The 20,784-nt window shown below is 38.7% G+C and overlaps 1 protein-coding gene across 3 annotated transcripts in view; it reads right to left on the bottom strand.

The window, feature by feature from the left end:
• The window catches only part of CD109 (CD109 molecule), a 119,066-nt gene that overhangs the window by 62,941 nt on the left and 35,341 nt on the right, over window positions 1–20,784 (bottom strand). For all 3 annotated transcript variants that reach the window (XM_063097479.1, XM_063097480.1, XM_063097481.1), the window contains 2 exons: window positions 9,181–9,220; window positions 6,874–6,958 (listed from right to left, as the gene is read on the bottom strand). In XM_063097479.1, coding sequence (XP_062953549.1) covers window positions 6,874–6,958; window positions 9,181–9,220 — 125 coding nt within the window. The remainder of the gene's footprint in view (window positions 1–6,873; window positions 6,959–9,180; window positions 9,221–20,784) is intronic.

Raw genomic sequence — 20,784 nt, 5'->3', positions numbered from 1 at the left:
GGTGATTCTTGAAATTAAGTGTCCAAAACGGGAAGACTATTAACTATGTACCTTAAAACAATCTGTAATACACATTTTACCTAGCCTCTGACCATCTGAGAGATCCTAGAGAAAATCTGATCATAATTGGAAGCGACAGTTTCCTGTTCAAAGATTTTTAAAAGGTTATGAAAACCTTTCACTCCTAGAAATCTGACCTGGCCAATTAACTTCGTGCTCCTGAGAATTCACAGCTTTTGAAGATTTTTAAATGTTAGCTGAAATTGCAATCATCACAGCCTATTGCTGCATCTTCCAACATTAGCCAGCAGGGTTTATTAGACCATAGATTCTGGAGCACCAAATGTGCTCATGGATTTAAAAAGCTGGTTTTTTGCAGGAAAATTTAAAGTAAGAGTGATTTTTTAATTCCTAGTAACACACTTTTCTTGAGTCAAATCTCATTCCCTGCTACTTTGCATTCTATGTATTCATTTAATTCCCTCTCATTATGGGAATCTCTTCATGTAAAAAAAGGCTATCTTTGGTAAACATTTTATTGCCAGAAAGCCTTTTTTAAATGCATTTCCTGGGTTCCTTCCATCTCTGTTGTGAAATGCTGAGCCAAGCGTAGAAGTAACTTTGCTTTGCAATCCTTAAATCCTAACAGTAAATTGCTGCTTCCTTAATCCATTAATTGAACACAGAAACAGCCCCTCATCTGGATCAACTCAACTCAAAAGTTGCATATTCCAAATTAAGAAGAAAAAATACAAATATACTTCAAATGTACCAGCCTTCCAAGTGAAAACAGTAATGTTAGTGGAAAGCCTAGTAAGCCACTTTAGCATCAAATTCACTAACTCAAAAGAAGAGTCTTTGAAACCTAACATTGCTTATATCTTGTTAAACGGCAAATAAAAGCAAAACTAGAATATACCAGAATATTGTATTTCAAAAGAGGTATATCACCTGACAGTACAGGGAGCTTTAAAATCCAGATGTAATTAAAGTATCTCAGACACAAATATTTTTAATTTTGATTTAAATGTGAAGCAGATTTAACTTTGCAAGCACCAAGCTGAATATAATAATTATGAAACAAAGATACTCACAATTATTGTCCTAAAAAGAATCTGGAAGCACTAGGAATAAACTAAGTATTCATAAAATAATAGCTGATGACATTTTAAAAAGCAAATCAAAGATACTAATCAAAGATAGTATAATTAACAAAACAAGGATTATTTTTCCCCAAAACAGCAATAGTAAAATAATACCTAAAAAAGTGAACCTATCAGTATAATTCATGTTTCTCCCCACCCATCTTCTTTTTTTTTTTTTTTTTCATGTCATTTCTGGGATACAAATGTTTCAATTCATCAAGTAATAAATACATTTTAATAAACCTTAGTTCCAATAATATTTTTAAAATTCTACTGTCCCCAGGAGTTATGTAACAAAACCATCTATATGCTGTTATTTTCTTTACAATACTCTAGAGGTCATGGTGGCTAGTGGGAAAGAGTTTATTATTTATTTTTAATGAAGTAGGAATAATAAGCAGATGTTCACATCAAAGCTAATAAACAAATGCATATTTTTATTTTTTATTCACCTCAGTTAAAGATTCCAAAACTAAAAGGAGCCTATTAACCTTCTTACCAAGAAATTTCTAACAATTCTCTGCACATTAACTAAAGCCTCGATGGAACAGAAGGCTACCAGCAAAAGAGTAACCTAAATTGCTTATCATCAACTCATAGAGAGGACTATAATAGCTATTATGAAATAAGTACTTACAAAATCATCTCTATAATTTAATACCAACCATCCAAATGGTAAGACAACAGAACCCATGTTTCAAAATACATCCAAAGAACCACTTGATTTCAGGCCGTACTCCCTACCCCCTAGTTTGGTAATGAGATCAAACCTGTTGCCCTTACAACTCAATTTGGCTCACTCCTGTGGTATTCTGAAATATATATTTCATCTTCTCAGTGTTTCCTGGCATATAACTCCTAAGATCCTTGGAATATTCAAAGTGACAAATATGTTTTGGGGAGTTGACTGATGGCTGACCACACCAGGTGGCTTCAAGATGGGGACTCGTCACCGGAAAGACCAAGGCATGATTAGAGGGTAGGGACTTCCAGTCCCACCCCCTAACCTCAGGGGAGGGCAGAGGGGTTACAGGTTGAGTTGATCACCAACAGTCAATGATTTCCATAAAAGCCAAAAAGGGCAGGGTTCAGAGAGCGTCTAGGTCACTCAATAACTGAACACAAGGAGGTTCCTGGAGGGTGGCACATCCAGATAGGGCATAGAAGGTCTGCACCCTTTCCCACATGCCTCACCTAGGCAACTCCTCATCTATATCCCTTGTACTATCCTTTATAATAAACCAGTAAATGTAAGTAAAGTGTTCCCCTGAGTTCTGTGAGCTGCTCTAGCAAATTAGTCAAACCCAAGGAGGGTTTAGTGGGAACCCTAACTTATAGCCAATCAGTCAGACATACAGATGATAACCAATTTCTTGAGACTGGCATCTGAAGCAGGGCAATCTTGTGGAAATGAGCTTTCAACCTGTGATCTGATCTCTAGGTAGATAGTGTCAGAATTGAATTGAATTAGAAGACACCACTGTAGAATTGATTGATTGGCTGTTGGTGGGGAGAAATACCCACACACTTCTTGGTGACCAGAAGTCACAGAAGCCTTCTGTGTTGATTGTTGAGTAAGAGTATAGGAGAAACTGAGTTTGTTTTTTCCTGCATCCTCAGAACTCCAAATAGTCAGCTTTTGATTTGCTATGAAGACCTTTGCTGTGCTACATACAGCTTGCAACTGAAATCTTACGGGTCATGTTGTTTATCCATCTGTTCTTCCGGTAAATATTTATTGGATGTCTACTCCATGGCTGGCACTGTACGAGGAATCATGGTGCAAAAGTAAACAAGAACAAGAGGCGGACTAGCAATGGCAGCTCTGTGTGACTAGTGCTATATGAGAGGTACAAGGATAGAGGTTTGGGGCAAGCAGCAAGCCTTGAAATTGCCTATGTAGAGGCCTATTGGTCAGAAACCGCAGCTTGCATTCTTGAAAGCACAAGTAAAACTTGGGAGTAGAGTTTGGAACAGTAGAGAATAGGCTGGATGAAATGTGTCAAAAGACATAAAACTAGAAAAGAATCTTGCAAGAGATACTAAAATATTTGAGAAACAATTGGAAGAGGTAAAACTGGAGTCAGGAAAAATATTTAAGAAACTGAAATAGTAATTGAGGAAAGAGAGATGATATTGGCCTAAATCAAGGAAGTGACAATGGAGAAAAGTGGATGGATTTGAGAGAAGTTAATGAGGTAGAATCGATAGCATTGGATGGCGAGTGGCTATGGGATTAGGGAGTAGGTAGAGTGCAGCTGACTTGGGCAGCTGTGCACATGGAGGTGTGGTCCACCAAGACAGAGATGCGAGAGCAGAATCGGGTTTGGGAGAAGATGATATGTTAGTTTAAAGCACCTGTGGGGCACCCAGCAGGTGTGTCTAGTGCACAGAGAGATATGAGGGTCTGCACCTCAAGACAGAAATGTGGCTGGAGATGTGGATTTAGGTATCATCAGATTATGTAACAGAAGCCCTGGCCATGGTGAAGAAAACTGAGTAAATGTGTAAAGAAAGAAGGGAAGAGAGACAAAGATGGAGCTCCAAGAAACAAAAATTTTTAAAAGGTGGACAGAAGAGAGTCTCAAAGGAGTAGCCAAGGAAAAGGAGGAAAACCAGAAAGGAAATGGGAGTGGACAACAATGTCAAATGCTGCAAAAGGAAAAAAAAATGTGTAAAAGCCTAAAAAAAAACACCCACAAGGTGGACCAAGAAGGAGGTCTTTGTGACCATGATGAAAGCAGTTTCAATGACACGGTGAGGGTGGGAGGCTCAGGTGGCTGAAGGATGAATGGGATGTGAAGAAGTGGAAACCATCTCTAACTGGCTGTGTGGGAGGGAGAGAGAGGAAGGAGACAAGCAGGCCAGGAAGGGTTTGTTTCTTTTAATAATAGAAATGATTAAACACAGAGTAGAGATGCCGCTAAAGAGCAAAAGGTTAAAGATACCAAATGGAGGAAGCTGAGACACAGGCAAAAGAGGAAGTGGGACTTGGGCTCTTCTGATAGATGACAGTATCCAAGGCTCACATGGAGGAGTTCACCTCTGAAGGGAAAAGAGGTGCTGCTTTCATCATGACAGATACAGTCAAGATGGTAATGATGATGATGATAACCCTTTCCACCTTTTTATAGAACAGAAAAAGTATTTATAGAATAGCATATGCCAGTATTAATATGATAATTTTTATAAAATAAAATATACTGATAAAAACATACTGATAAAAGACCCCTGGAACTCAAAAGATTTTCCTAATCTATTGCAAAGTTGTAAATTATATTCTCCATCTAATTCCCCACCCTAGAGGCCAAAGCAGACTCTGCTGAAACTGCACTGGTAGGCCCAGAATTCATGACAGCTGGGGTGGAGAGGGAATGGTCATGATTTATTCACAGGCCTCTGGGGAAAAGGGCCTAGGCCATGTTGGTGGCAATTCCTTTGAATTCACACAGAAGATTTGCACTGCCCTGGGCTAGAACTACCTTCCTTTGTCATACCATGGACATCATCCCTAGACAACTGAAGCCTCAAGTGCTTTATTAATTATAATAAATAATTAACTAAGTGTTAATTATTTATTATAGTTGTTTACTGCCAATTAGCATACTTTAATAAGTAAAACATTGTGCTAATATTCTGAAGGAAGGAGATTTAATAGGAATTGAGTACGCAGAAGGGACTATCATCAGAACTAGCCAGATCTGAGAACTTCAGTGTACATGTTGCCTAAGTGAGCACCAGATCTGAGAACTTTAAATGGCAACAAGGAGGCTCACTATCAATAACAGACAAGCCAAAGATGCTATGATGGTCTTTTTGGTGTGTCACCTTCACCAGGCTAAAGTCCCCAGTGATTCAATCAAATACTAATCTAAGTATTAAGGTGAAGGTATTTTGTAGATGTGATTAAAGTCCATCATCAGTTGACTTTAGGTAAAGGAGGTTATCCTAGATAATCTGGATAGGCCTGATTCAATCGGCTGAAAAGCCTTAAAAGCAGAGCTGTGACTTCCCTAAAGAGGAAGAAATTCTGCCAGTGGAAGCAACTTCAGCTGTGTATGAGAATTCCAGCCTCCCCTCTCCTTCCTGACAGCCTTCCCTACGAATTTTGAACTTGCCTAGTCAGCCCTGCAATTATGTAAGCCAATTCTTGGCATAAATCTCTTTATCTATATCTCCTATGGGTTCTTCTCTGGTTGAATCTTAACTGATACATAAACTAAGGAAAATGATGAGAATACAACATGGTGGTTGTAAAGAAATGCCAGGAGGCCATCAAAATTGTCAAGTCATTCTCAACCACTAGTAACTCCAAAAGGATCAACCATGAGAATGTCCATGAAACTACTGGGCTAGGGGGAGGAAGGTGTTAATTGTAAGGCTTCAGGGGATATACAACCCCCTAAAGTTACATGTGAAAATTTCTGGAGAATTACCAGAGTTTAAGAACCACTATTTTACTGATTATATTATATCCCTGGCACACCTCTGAAAACCAAAAACAGAACCAAAGAAGATATCCAGACTCAACCCAATCCAAGTGGACATGGATTGTATGGATCCATATACAATGTTTGTGTGGATTTTTACCCAGTAAGTTTTATAAGCATTAGTCAAAGAACTCAAAATAAAACCCAGACAGAATGTTTAACCTTTGGCTAAGATCAAGTGCAATATAATAATTATGTCAAATGCAAGCATGTATGCGTTTTCTAAACCATAAATCCATCCACAGTACCCAAATTCATATTGGAAGTGGCCTCTTAGTTGAACACGGGCAGAAAACTAACAGTACAAATCGTAGATATGTTTTTGCCTTTTTGTTGCATGGGTTTCACATGATTTTTTGCCAAATAGTCTAAAGCAGGAGTCCTCAGAACATTTTGGTTGGCAGACTGCTGCTGCTATGAGACTCATTGCTGCCCATCACTTGCCATGGCAACAAACCCTCACCAAGCAAGGAATACAGTGATGGGACAGCAGCAAGGTGAGGTCTGGTTTTATTAGCTCTTAGAAATAAATTATGAAACCAAATAAGTTCCAGAAACCAAAGCACAACTATTGATTAATCAAAAATAAAAGCTACAAAAGACCAGTCCTTGAATTACCTGAGGGCAGTCCCTCAGGTACTTTTGAGAACCATTAGTCTGGAACTCTGAGGATGCTTTTTCCCCCAGCAAAACAAAATGTTATGCTTTTCAAGCCAGTGGGTCACAATCATGAGCAACACCACCCATTTGTTATGCAGGGTGGTGGGAAGTCTCTGTGCACTTAATGCTGAAATGGATAAATATGGGTCATTTACTCATCTGCTAATTACAATAAGACAACCAGCCCCCTCCCCCAAGAGCTCAATCTCCATTATTGATGGAAAAAATAGGATTTAAGAGGTAAGTCATCTCAACTCCATGTCATCTGAATAGGGAATAAAGAAAGATATGACTTAAAAAAAAAAATCCGGCACTATCCATAATTTAAATCCTGAATTAGTCTTAGAAAGACACTAGTCCATGAGAAATATTTCAGGACTGGATCAGCTTAAAAGCAGAGATAAATGCAAAAACCTGCAGAGAACTGTCAAGTGTTAATTATTTATTATAGATAGTTGTTTACTGCCCATTAGCATACTTTAATAAAAAAACATTTTGCTAATATTCTGCAGTATATAATAGCTTTTTGTCATCTAGTTTTATAACAGTTTAAGGTCATATAAAAAAATGATACTTACTTTGCCGTAATGGTACCGTTTAAATTCTTAGAATTCAAAGAGCAATATAATGGTGTCTGCAAAGCCACTTCAAATTTTGGTAATACTTGAAAAGAAAAGCAAGGGTAAATCTTTTAAAGAATCTATTTTACTATTTTTACTATCATCTTCGACTGAACAAAATAAAAAATAGAATTACTCTGAAGGAGTTGACAACTAGTACTATTTGAACTGAGACTCATTAGGATCCAAATACATGTTAACACAGATGACAAGTCCTTTGTTTCACCAAAAATTAGAAATCTCTCCTTTGGTCAGCTTTAAATAAATAAGATGTGAAATATTTTATAAACATTAAAACTATATTTAAAATAAAGAACTCCACCAGAATAAAAAGGTTTTGTTTCTTTCCAGTCTATAGAAATGTTTTTTTCTGTAACTTCACTGATCAAAGAAATAGATCTAAGTCTCACTACAAGGCACCTCATCAACCAATTAACACAAGAGAAGTGTCAAGAAGCCCAATGGGTCAACAATACAGGGCAGACATGCAGCTCCAAACAAAGCTAAAGGCTCTTAATATGCCAAGACATACCTGGACTCTAGGCCAGTCTAGGACAGGAAAATCAAAAAAGTCACATGGGTCAGCTATGACCTCCTTCCAAGGTCCTCCACCAGCACAGAAGTTAGAGGCCACTCAGAGGTGAACAGTCAACACAAGGAAATTCGAATGCCCCCTCCTCAAACATTAGTTGAGAATCAAATCCTCCACTGTACCACAGTCAACAACATACAACTACCCAGTACCACCACAATGTGATATGAAAATAGCATATGAAAATGTTAGTTGCCTATGACATTCTTCTAGATCAGGGCTATCCAAAAGAAATGAAATGTGAGCCACATGTGTAATTTTTCATTTCCAGCTGTCACATTTAGAAAGTAAAAATAAGCAGATGAAATTAATTTTTGCAATATTTTACCTAATCTCATATATCCAAAATATTATCATTTCAACATAAAATCAAAATTTAAAAATATTATTAGTGAACTATTTTTCTTTATTTTTTTCTTGTACTAAGTCTTCAAAATCTGGGTGTATGTTTTACACTTACAGCACATCTCCATTTGGACTGGTCACATTTCAAGTGCTCAATAGTCACATGCAGTTGAGTAGCCCCCACCTGGACAGCACAGTTCCAGATCAGGGTTCAGCAAACTATGACCAGCATGAACTAAAAATAGCTTTTACAATTTTAATTGGTTGAAAAAAATCAAAAGAAGGATAATATTTCACAGCACATGAAAATTATATGAAATTAAAATTTCCATGTCCATAAAACAAGGTTTATTGCATCATGGCTGTTCTAGAGCTACAAAGGCAAAGTTGAGTAGTTATGACACAGACATATGACCCACAGAGCCTCAAATATTACTACCTGGTCCATTACAGGAAAACACTTTACTGATCACTGTTCTAGGTGATCATGAGACTTAGATAGGACAATACTCGTATGAGATACATGAGCCCGAGCCACAAAGGTGTAAGGCAAACTACTTTCCAGAATTTCAATTGCCTGAATGAAATGCAATCTTAAAAAGTGGCACAAGTCAAATGAAAAAGCTCATGTGTAACCTCAAAATAGCTGTTCTGGGCCGAACCCGTGGCGCACTTGGTAGAGTGCGACGCTCCCGCCACGGGTTCGGATCCCATATAGGAATGGCCAGTGCCAGTGCGCTCTGCGCTGGGAGCGCGGCACTGGCTGAGTGCTGGTCACGAAAAAGACAAAAAAAAAAAAAAAAAAAATAGCTGTTCTAATTATAAACTAATACTGCAATCCTAGCTTTCACTGTCATCTCCCTTTCCTCACCATCTACCAACAAAATATCTGGATCCCACCATTTTTTTCTATGTGTTTCTAACTACAATATAATGTGTGGCAGGTACAAAAAGGGGATTTATCTGAGAGGTCTTTACCATTGCTGACCAAATACAAAACATGGAAAACAATTTATGTTAAGCTTCAAACAAAAAAGTACAAAGTTTTAAATGTGGTATAATCACAACGAAGTAGAAACACATAAAAACTGTGCATAGGAAAAAGACCAGCATAATGGGACAATAGGTGATGTTTTTCTACTTTTTTTTTTATAATGAAATTTTAGAACATTTACAAAGAAAAATATATGTTTAGGCCTATAATGAACACCAGAATTTTACTTCCATTTGGATTTTTACTTTAAATAACACATTTCTTGAAAACTTCCCTTAACTCTGTGGAAAGTAATAGATGTTTTTTCTCTCAAAATAAATTAAGGAACTCTTACCGTATTCTGAAACCTGAAATGATTGATAGTATGTCTGGTCCTAGTGGGAGAAAGAAAAAACATACGAGAAAATACATGAGTTCTTATTTAATTATTTTGCTTGCTTACTTACCTGCATAAAAAGATTTAAAATTAATTTTTTAATTACATTTATAATGATTTAATGAACAAAACAGTTTATTTTAATTTTTAGAAGTTTATTTCTAGTCAACTGCAACATGAAGCCTATGAGATTTCGTGAATTTTTTCTTGCCAACTGGCTAACAAAAAAAAGTTACCTGTCTCTATAATTGATTGCTTAATCTGACTTCCATTTGAGAATTGAGAACTAGATTAAATTAGATAATTCAGGAATTTATGAAGCAAGGAAAACACATCAAACAAACAAGAAATAACTTCAAATTTGTTTTGGATATCACTATCAAAAACCAATGGAGAAAATGAAGTTACACATAATTCAAATACTTATAAATAATCAAGGATACAAAGTCATCATAGACCAACATCCTCTACCTCTCTAATTCTTTGAATCATTTTCTAGTGTACCCCTTAAATCAATACATCCTACTCTATTTTCATAGGTATCATTATTTCCTTTTCCAAAATCAACAAGAAAACATGTGCCCTATTGTATCATTTTTCTAATTCCTCATATTTCTTTCTTTTTTTTTTTTTTTTTTTGGTGGCTAGCCAATATACTGATCCGAACCCTTAGACCCTGGTATTATAACACCTTACTGTAACCAATTGAGCTAAGGAGCCTGCACTAACTCCTCATATTTCTAACAGTCCATTCTAAATCATAGGTAGCACATTAAATAGAAGCTCTCCAAAAGAGCTAAGTAATTCCACTAATGATATTTATTCTAAATCTAATCTCCTAAATTTATCAAAGCAAACACACATATGCAGCTACAAAATATTACCTTTTCTTAAAAAGCACCCTTGGTTAATCTAAAGCATCTGTACACCAAGAAGTTATTTTTTTTTATTCAAAATATTTTAATATTTACTTGTATATATTTGTGGGGTACAGTGTGTTGTTTCAACATGTGCATATACTGTACAATAATTCCCTTACAGTTAGCATAATTTTGTACCCATTAGTCTAAGAAGTTATTTTTTAATCCTAAAAGAAGGATATCGTTCACTTCAAAATAAAATGTAACTACTTATATGCTAACAAAATAATTGTCTAAAACTTGGCTTCAATGTTGTCATAAAGAAGATACCAAAGAAATTGTGTTGTTTTAATCAATATCTTAAGAATCTTCACATTTGTGACTTCCATCTAAAATTGTTTTCGTGTCATAAATAATAACATTATACATTACATGGATTTGTTCATTTACTAGTTCTAACTTGTCATCCTCAATAATCAAGTCAAAAAGGTAATTTACCTGTATTACCTGTTTTATTGATAAACAAAAAAGAGTGCTAGTCCTTAAATTAGTTTTTGCTTTATTACTGAGGCCAGCACAGACAAGGCTGTGGAATAAGTAATTTGATACTGATAACATCTCTGTTTGTCAGGTTAAATTCATATAGCAAACATTAGCTGGGTAACTACTACAAAACACCATATGAGGCATTATAAAGATACATTACAGTCTGAGCACCAGCCCATCAGTCTAGTGAGGGAGACAGACGTAGTCAAGAGCAGTCACACAAGACTGACAGTGTCCTGGGGTACACAGCGCACTGTATTTTTACTCTTCCTCTCTCCTATTCTTGACTTACACGTACTTCCATCCCTACTCACCTTCCAGGGCTTAGAAACAATGTTCCTGCTTCTCTGAATCCCCAAACCTAAACACAATCTCTCTGCCCTTAAAGTTCCCATGCACTTTAGTCCTTCCTTCTCTGTCGCTTTTTACTCTGTACCATAAATATTCACCAGATTCGCCTCAGTTATCAGACAGCATCTCCTGTAAGACATTAAAATAACCTTCTCTTGAGAAGGATCAGGCTGCCTTGAAGAAACAAATGACCCATAGAGTAACCTTAACTCTCTGCCTTTTATTTGGAAGAAACATGAATGCGAAGGAGAACAAAAGGCCAGCCATCATAGAAAACTGAAGGAAGGAAAGTGCTTTGTTTCATTGTTATTTTAAATTGTTCCAATAAATCAAGAAATCATTTTATAACTGAGTGCTAACAGTGTGCTTTGTACCACACAATGTCTTCCCAGGGTGTTTATGAGTGGTAAAGAAATAAATTATTTTACCGTCCAAGGGAGTTGAAAAGCAGAAATGAGTTTTGCAATGTTCAGCATATTGTCCATTAAGCAATTAGGCCATACCAATTTTCACAATGAGTTTAGTTATTTTTACAAAATACTTAATCAAGAATGGTAGAGGATACTGAAATATTTAAAATTAGTAATAGTTCAGAGAATTAGTAGCCATTTGCCGTACATAACCACAAAAACACTGATACTCAGTACTTTCCTTAGTCTAGGGCTGGGATCAGCAAACTTTTCCTGTAAAGGGCTGGATAGTAAATATTTTAGGTTTTGCAGGCCACGGGGTCTCTGCTGCAACTACTCAACAATGCAGTTGCAGTGCAAGAGCATCCAGAGACAGTATGTAAACAAATGAGCATGACAGTGTTCCATTAAAACTTTATTTACAAAAACAGGTGTCAGGCTGGATTTGGTCTACAGCCAGGGTATGCTGACCCCTGGTCTAAAAAAGGAATAAAATTTATTTCCAAACTGTTTCACATGAGTTCTAGCTGAATGAAACTAAACTTGGCTAACCTTAACTAAAAACATGGAGCACAAAAAAAAAAAAAAAAAAAAAGCCTCTTGTAGGAAGTACAAGTTTCTTTAATAAACAATTTTCCTTCAGTTTCAAAGGAACTTAATCAGCTTCAACATGAGTCTTTATGTTAATTGTAGCTCATCAAATATGGCTTATGCTCATTCACTCTGCTGCTGCCTACAACTAGAAAAGAGAGGCTGACCCGAAGGCTTAAATACTTGGGCAGCACGTCTTCTAAGCAAACACCTTTCCAGGCAAGAGAATACGTAACTCATCAACGTCTTCTGGGTGTTTCTTTCCTCAATATGGTCACTGTTCCATGTGGAAAGCTCTCCCTTAGAAAACCTGCTCTGAGGCACATATGTTCATTCTCTGTTTGTATTAGATGTAAGCGTGCCTTCATTAGATATTCTAAACAACTTCTAAAGCAGAAATAGAAAAGAAGAACCAGTAGGTTTTCTCAGCAATCTCTGTTAATTTCTCTAACCTAACCCCTTGTTATGGAAATTGGTCTAATGAAGGGGAATAGAGAAAAAACACATTATTTTTACTATCCTCTAAGAAGTGTACTATGACTAGAATACACATTGGAGACGTGAATTAACTAAAATCATCAATTCCAGTTACAGAATTTTCCTTCTCTAACCCTGAAGCCATCCAACTAGAGAGAGTTTCTATTTTTAACAAACAAAAGAATATGGCAGGGCCGGCCCTGTGGCTCACTTGGGAGAGTGCAGCGCTGGTAGCGCCGAGGCCGCAGGTTCAGATCCTATATAGGGATGGCCAGTGAGCTCACTGGCTGAGCGTGGTGCGGATGACACTGTGCTGAGGGTTGCGATCCCTTACCAGTCACAAAACAAAAAAAAGAAAAGAAAAGAATATGGCAACTCCATGACCATGAAAAATACATTTTTTTTTAAATGCAGGTCAGTTTTCTGCAACTCTTGCTTCTGGAGTAAAAAGAAATGCCAGAACAGAACTAAGGGGATTATTTCTGTCTGTACATTTATGTTCATTCAAGATCATTTCAATTTACCAGTAGTTTGCTTTAACGCTGATCTCTGGTGTCTGGATTAACCTTTTTTTTAAAGAGTAAGAAAGGCACTAAATGTTTTCAATCCACACATAACACATAACAGGATGTTAAAATGAAGCTATTTCAGATTCAGTTTTGGCTCTGGCCTCCAAGACAATAGGTACCAACTATGTCCACATTCCAAAGCAAAGTGAAAGCCTAACATGCAGGACTTGCAAAGGAGGTTTCCAAAAACTGGCTTTGCAACTCTCAACCCCTCACCTATGTGGAAGGCATAAAAAGGTCAACATGAAAATAAATGAGAAAGGAATTTGAGGAGAAAGCTTTCAATGAGCTAGGAGTGGCAAACACCCCTGGGAATCAGGTGGGAGTTTCTTGCCCCTTGTTTCAAGCCTAGGAAGAGCGGCTTCAGTAGGACAATCCAAAGAGCTGGACATGTGTCCCTGGGTACATCCTCAAGCTGTCAGTGAGCAGACTCTTGACACACCTGAAAGAGCAGATTACTGGCACCGAGCAGCTATGCTGATGGTAGAGCTAAGTGTTCTATGTTGGCAGTGGTCACACCTCCTGAGTGTCACAGAGCAAAGAAAGCATGAGCATTTTCCCTCAATTAGGTGTGGAAAAAAGAGCAAGTCAGTATAAGACTGTTCTCTATCCTGATCAAGACAGCCTCAAGAGGGTTAGGCTACCTAAGGAGAGACAAGCTGGAGATGTGTACTCCAGACACCCAGGAGCTGAAGCCGGAATTATGAGCTGCCAGTTGGAGAAGATAGATTCAAAAGCACCGAAGCCTCTTTGGGTGAAAAACCCAAAGGGTGCTCCAAAGAATCCACAAACAAGTTCTAAGAAGGAAAGGAGTTAGTTTTAAATGCCTGCTAAGCCCAGAGAGCTCTGATGCCAGATGACAACAGTATTACATTGAATGACATTAAATTGCCATTTCTATAGGACAAATATTGGCAAATTCATATGACTCATCTCTATACATCAACTCTCTTCCCTCCACCTAATTCAACGTGGAGGAGTTGAAGGCAGCCTACTGAGTCGGGGACAGGCAGGCAGACCAGAGAAGACACAAGCTGGGAGAAGGGAGCCCTTTATTTTATTGGACTGGACATATTACTAAACATAGACAGTTTTGCATGTGTGAATGTAACCAAAAATGACAGGACCTTTTACTGCCAAAAGATAACCAGAAAAATGATGGGATTCGCCCTACATTTCATCCAAGGAGTAGGGAAGAACTGGTCCCAAGGAACAGACCAAATGGCAAAAGGGTAATGTCGTTTCTTATTGCACTTTTCGAGTAATAAATGTGCAACGAACGTCACAGTTACACACAAGTAACTGAGCACAGCAAACTGGGCAGCTGTTCTTGTTGAGAAAGGCTGGGAATGCAGAGGGTATCCAAATTTCTAACTCATAAGGCATTTTTCCACAGAAGCAGTTATGGTTAGAGTTCTAGACTACTGATCCACAAAAGTTTACATAACACGAATATGTTAAATAAGAATATGAATACCATACATGAATGAAATTATATTGCTGCTTTCCCCACCAGAAGCCACATTAATTCACTGCTTAGGAACAAAAGTTTTAAATGAGCTATCTACACTCTTTATTGCCCTTGTAATCTGGATTCCGCTTCTACCATATCATTGGCACTAAACGATGTAAGTGACTGCTGCTTGCCTCTGACCCATCGCCTTTCTCAGGCCTTGCTCCCCTTGAGACCTCTATAGCACTTGACGCATAGCCACTGATCTATGCCACTCTCCTGGTTCTCTCTTCCCAAGCCTGGCTGTTCTTTCTCTATTGCTGTGGGTGGCTCCTCTTCTTAGCTCTTAAGTGTGGTGATTTCTGATAGCTCAGTCCAAATACCTCCCACTCATCTCTCTCCCACAAACAAAGTTTCCATTCCTGACTTCCCTAGAGCTTATAATGGGTGATTCTCCCAAAGACCCACACTTGAAATCCCACAGTCACCTCTTGCTCTTCTTTCTCCTTTGCCTCAATCACAGTACAACTGGTCACTAACCCTAATGATTCTTCCTTTACAGTATCTCTTGAATTCATTCATCCCTCTTTCATTTTTGCTGCTCCCCTAAATCAGTCATTATTACCTTCAGACTGGACTGTCATAACCTAAGATAGAAGGTATTCATATATTTGTTAAGCAATGATACTAACTCCCTGGTAATCTCCCAGACTTCAGTTTCTCTCCCTCTATTCCCACCACACACTGTCAACAAAATGATCTTCCTATAATACTACTTTAATTATGTTATACTATTACCTAAAAACTTTCTATAAAATCAACAAGAAGACAACAAATATTAATGATTTTTTGTTTGGGAATTTATCATATGGGTGTCATACTTTCTACTTCATGATGTTTGGATGTTTTTACCTTACCGATGCATTACTTTTATAATCAGAGGAAAATTTTTAAAGTATAATCTTATATCTTTTATAATTTGAGACTCATTTATACCCATCTTGTTTCCTTTTTCCTCAGAAGCCTTATATGAAATTTGTAACACTGATTGACATTCAAAGTAAAATGAATAGAAGTTTTTAGAGCTCCCCACTGTCCACAAAATGAAACCTAAACCTTTAGCCTGATACCCAATACCCTCCACAGCTTGGCCCACAAACTCTCCCAACTTTCCCTTCAACTTTTACTGTCTGTAGACCTTCCACTCCAGACAAATGCCTACTCCCAACTCTGCAGCTCTGTCACCTAGCTCAGAGCCTCATTCAACCTCCCCTCTACCCTCACAGTCCCCTTCCAAGTCCCCACCATCCCCATCTAGTTACAGCACGGACTTTTAAAGCTGTGCCGAGCCTTGAAAGTTCTCTGATCCAAGGCCCTTATTTTCTAGCTGAGGAAACTAAAACCCAGAGCTGAAATGACTCACCCACCATCTCTCAGCTAGGGCACTAGGACCCAGGTCCTGTGACTCCCAATCTAATGCTCTTTGCATTTGTCACATGGAGCCATCCTTGACTATAAGCACTTTGAAAGTAGGGTCTGTGTCTTATCATCTTTAGATGTTTACTGACGGGTAATTTCTCTTCACCTAGCACACAGCAGAAAGGTTCCATATTTTTAACTCAGATCCCTACTAGTCTTGCCATGCTTAAACCTATGAGTTTTGCCTACAGAACAGTAATCATGTAATATTCTTTTTCCCTCTTTAATTTTTACCATAATAATGGCAAAGAGCTTAAAAATAAACAAGAAATCATGATGGAAATATCATCTTGTAAAAGTGTCAGTAGATGAATGTTGACTGACCTATTTAGAGGGATGACAGAGTCAATAGGATTTGCAAAATGACTGAAAATGTTTATTAACATACAGGGCCAGCCCCGTGGCTCACTCAGGAGAGTGTGGCCCTGGTAGAGCCGAGGCCGCGGGTTCGGATCCTATATAGGGATGGCTGGTGCGCTCACTGGCTGAGCGTGGTGCAGACCACACCATGCTCAGGATTGCAATCCCCTTACCGGTCAGAAAAAAAAAAACATACACATTATCCCTCCTCCCTGTTAGAGTCTAAGCATCTGTGGTCTAAACCATAGTTGTGTTGGACATAGCTTACATTATAAAAACTAAAGATTAAAGTATAAGGAAGTCTAAGTTCATGCTGCCTACCTCTAAGAGAACTCTCGTTCTTCATAATCAATAATGTTGTAACACCACCGATTCACAGGAGTTTAAACTAATTCTGTGGGACAGGACACCGGAATTATTAGTGTTCATTTTCATCTAAGATTTTTATTCTCTAACATTCTTGGTCCTATTGAAACATTTCAATGTATAAAAATATTGCAACATTAAGAGAAAAACCATGTGTATGCTGGTCATCATGATCGGTGTGGTACAATTTTTTAAAATAAACTATCACGCCCTTCAAAAAAAATAAAGAAAGAAAAATAAAATAAAATAAGCTGTGGTTGCAAGATATTTCTCTAGGTGTTTCAACCCAAACCAAGCATCAGGATCACTGTGGTGGGTTTCATAGAGATGCCCAATTCCCACCCCAGAGCTGCTGAATCAGAATTGCCGGGGCTGAGGCCCAAACATAACAAATGCATCCACTCACTTATCCCTCAGATGTACCACGCCTGAGTGCCAGGCATTGTGCTCAGTGATGGAAATACACCTTCCCTGCATGGAGCTTTTAGTCTAGTGGAAACAAGCATATTTATCAAATAATCACACACATAAGCATATAATTATGATTATGATATAGGCTGGAAATCAAATCTACACAGAATTATGAAATCTGAAGAAACGGCAGGAAAAGTAGAATCAGATCAGATAAAGTTTTGTGTAGGCCATACTAAAACATCTGAATTTTATTCTGAGGGAAATGGAAAGTCTTGGGAGAGCTTTAAGCTGGGGAATAATATGATCCAACTAACGTTTACTTTTACTACTGTGTACAGAATTGGTTGCAAGGGGAAAAAAGTAAATTTAGAGAGATTAAGAGACACTGCAAATGTCTAGGAAAAATATGAAGATGGCTTGGACAAGAGGTGGAAATAAAGAAAAGTAAGTAGATTTGAACATATTTAAAGGTAAAAGCTATGGGAATTGGTGAAGGCCTAGAAATAGGTAGTGAGAGAGCACAAGATGTCAACGAAAACTCCAGGGTTATCAGCTTGCCCAGCTGGGCAGAGGGTAAAGCAATTCGGTAAGACAGAAAATGCTGAGGAAGAGCCATGTGTGGTGGGAGAAGATCATAAGAATGATATCGGGCATGAAGAATTTGGGGTGCTCTACTTACAAACAGAGATGCTAAATAGACAGATAGTTATAAAGGCCTGGAACTCAGAGGTCTGGGTTATCTCAGAAGTGAGAAATAAAAGAAACTTAAAATCAAATCTTGTAAAGTTCCAATATGTAAAAGAGAATATGTGACAAAAGTGGCCAAGGAAAAGAATCCAGACAAGTAGAAAGAAACCTAGGAGCCAAACTGGAGAGAACTTAAGAAATGGAGGCTAAGAGATTAGACAATAATTTTTATTTCTTTTTTTAGAAAACCACTAAGCCACTGTAAGAAGCGCCCTGGGCTCCCGAGCCAAGGAGGTAGGGAGCTGGGGGCCTCTGCCACGCACCCCCAAAATCCCAACCAACCCAGCGATGACCATCAAGCCATCGCAGTTAGAGCCCCAGGCTCCTAAGCCAGGGTGGTGGGGGGCCAAGGGCTTTAGCCACACTCCCCTGACATCTGCATCCAGCCCAGCAATGACCAAGCTGCTGCTAGAAGCCCCCTGGTCTCCCCTGCCAGAATGAGGTGGGTGCCACAGGCCTCAGTCATTCACCCCTCTTCCCACCCTATTTCCCTCCCCCTTCTCTTCTCCTCCTCCAAATGCTCCACAACAACATCTTAGAATGAGGCATGGAGCCAGGGGAATCCTAACCCAGCTGCAACCAGGCAAGCTGCCACCACCACCGTGGGGCCCCACTGGTGTCCTGAAGTGTGGAGCCAGGGGAATCCTAACCCAGCTGCAACCAGGTAAAGAGCACACCAAGAACACCATTTCCACGCAGGTAGCCCACCATAGCCACTACAATTGCTATGGCTGACATAAAAGTGTCTAGTCTCTATAGCAGCAGTCACAGCCACCGTGTAGATGGCACGCCAGACTCTCAACCTCAACTGCATTGACACAAAGAGAAGCACCAGTGGAGACCAAAAAATTTTTTAAAAAAAGGAAGAAGTGTCTCTCTCCATGAAGCACACTCCAGAGTAATAGAAGAAGCACCTGCTTTACAATAATAGGGGAGGACTTGATCACACCTGTCTCAGCACTGGACAGATCATCTAGGCAACAAACCAACAGAGGGACAGTTAATCTATCAGATGGAGAGAACAAATCTATAGATATTAGAAGAGGTAGGGGGAGTGGAAAGGGGAAGGGGGAGGGGGAGAGGGAAGGGCAGAGATTGGATAAGGGGCATAAAGAATAAGTATGATTTGTAACAGTGAATATGCTAATTTAAAAAACATTTAAATAAATAAACCACTTTAAAAAAAAAAAAGGAACCTGAGGCTCCTTGAGAACAATCCAATGTGTGAGGAGATGACCCCTGCACCACCTCAAATCATGTAACAGGTGGGCATCTTCCCCACCAATGCATACAGCAGGCCCCATTGACATCTAAATTCATCCCAAAGGAGTGAGCATTTTAAAACAACAATTGCTGCACATATTAAATGATTTAATTTTACAGAGCTGAAAGTACCAGGAAACTAGCTTCTAGTCCTGACTCCACCGTAACACATTGCGTTAGCCTAACCAGGTCACATCACTTCACTCAGATTCTTCCTCCATAAAATGAGGATATGCATCTGCATGACCTCTAAGATGCTCTCCAGTGCTGAGACCCTGTGATGTGTGCTGACGGTTTGCTCAGATCCTCCATTTCACTGACAATCACAACGTACTAACATCTGACCCCAAAGTTTCCTAACTGGTTCCAAAGAGATGTACCTGCAGGGAGGGATAGGGAAGAGACATTTGAAAGGAGGGGCACTCCTAGGATGGCTTCTAGAGGGAAAGAACAACACAAAGAACGTCTCGTGAAAATTTTCATGGGGTCCAGAAGCTAAAATGCACACCACCGAAGGATGGCAACCGCAGATCAAATGGCTCCATAAAGTCACAGGAATAATATGGCACGAAAATTGTGAGTGCATTTTAAATTTTATAAGGAAGTAAGGTATTCAGTTCTTGACTGAAATCTTCTTTAATTTTCAAAATGAGAAAGTCCAGGGCATTAATCCAAATGTGCTGTTTTCCACTGGCTCACAGGGTCATCAAACACAGCAACTATATATATTCTCAAAATGAAAATACTAAGCTGTAGTATCACATAGAAGAGTGGGACTATAAGTCAAAGGACATCACAAAGGATAATAGTCGATAGCAATTGTCTAGGAGAAACTGTTCACTCATTCCACTCACTTATTCTTTCATCCTACAAGCATGAATGAGGTCCTACAACAGGCCAGACACTATATGAGACAGAACAAATACAAAAATTAATAAAAGAGAACTCCTGAATTCAAGGAGCTGACAGTCTCATAAATGAGGCAGACATTTTTTAGACTATACTGATCGCAATTTAGAAAAATACAAGTTCTGGAGATAGATGGTGGTGATGGTTGCACCACAATGTGAATGTACTGGATGCCACTAAACTTTAAAATGGTTAAAACAGTAAATTTTATGTCATGCATATCTAACCACAATTTTTAAAATGGAAAATAATACTACACGGATCAATAAGTGTTGTTGTAGGGGTGAGTATCAGGGCCCACGGAAGACTGGAGAATGAAGTGCTGAGCTCTGCCAGCTGATCTTGTAAGAAATCAAAATTCTAAAACCAAGCCAACTCTTCCCTCCCTTTCTCACTGCATGTGGAAGTAAGCACTTGAGGTCTTTCCAAAAAAAAAGTATTCTTCTATAAGCAGAGGCTAGCAAAAGTATTTTTGAAGCCACAACCACATTCCAGAGAGGATGCCACTGTTTTCTGACCTGTCACAGTTTGCTTCATGCTTTCTATTGAGCTGTCATCACAAGCTGGAGTGGGGGGTGTTACCAGATGCTACTGGCAGAGTGCTTCGGGGACAAGAACTGTCCAGACAAAGATGTGCTCTTTTACAAAGGAAAAAATGGCTCCAGAGAAACCTAACAGCAGAAGCAAGCTGACCTGGGCAACAAGGCAAGATAAGGAGCACTTTGAAAGGCTATAAAAAGCAGTGAGATGTTGGCAATCCTCTCCCA

Source organism: Cynocephalus volans, chromosome 5, assembly GCF_027409185.1.
Source record: "Cynocephalus volans isolate mCynVol1 chromosome 5, mCynVol1.pri, whole genome shotgun sequence".
NCBI lineage: Eukaryota > Metazoa > Chordata > Mammalia > Dermoptera > Cynocephalidae > Cynocephalus > Cynocephalus volans.
The sequence above is the reverse complement of the archived record's forward strand: the minus strand, read 5'-3'. Positions and strand labels throughout refer to the sequence as shown.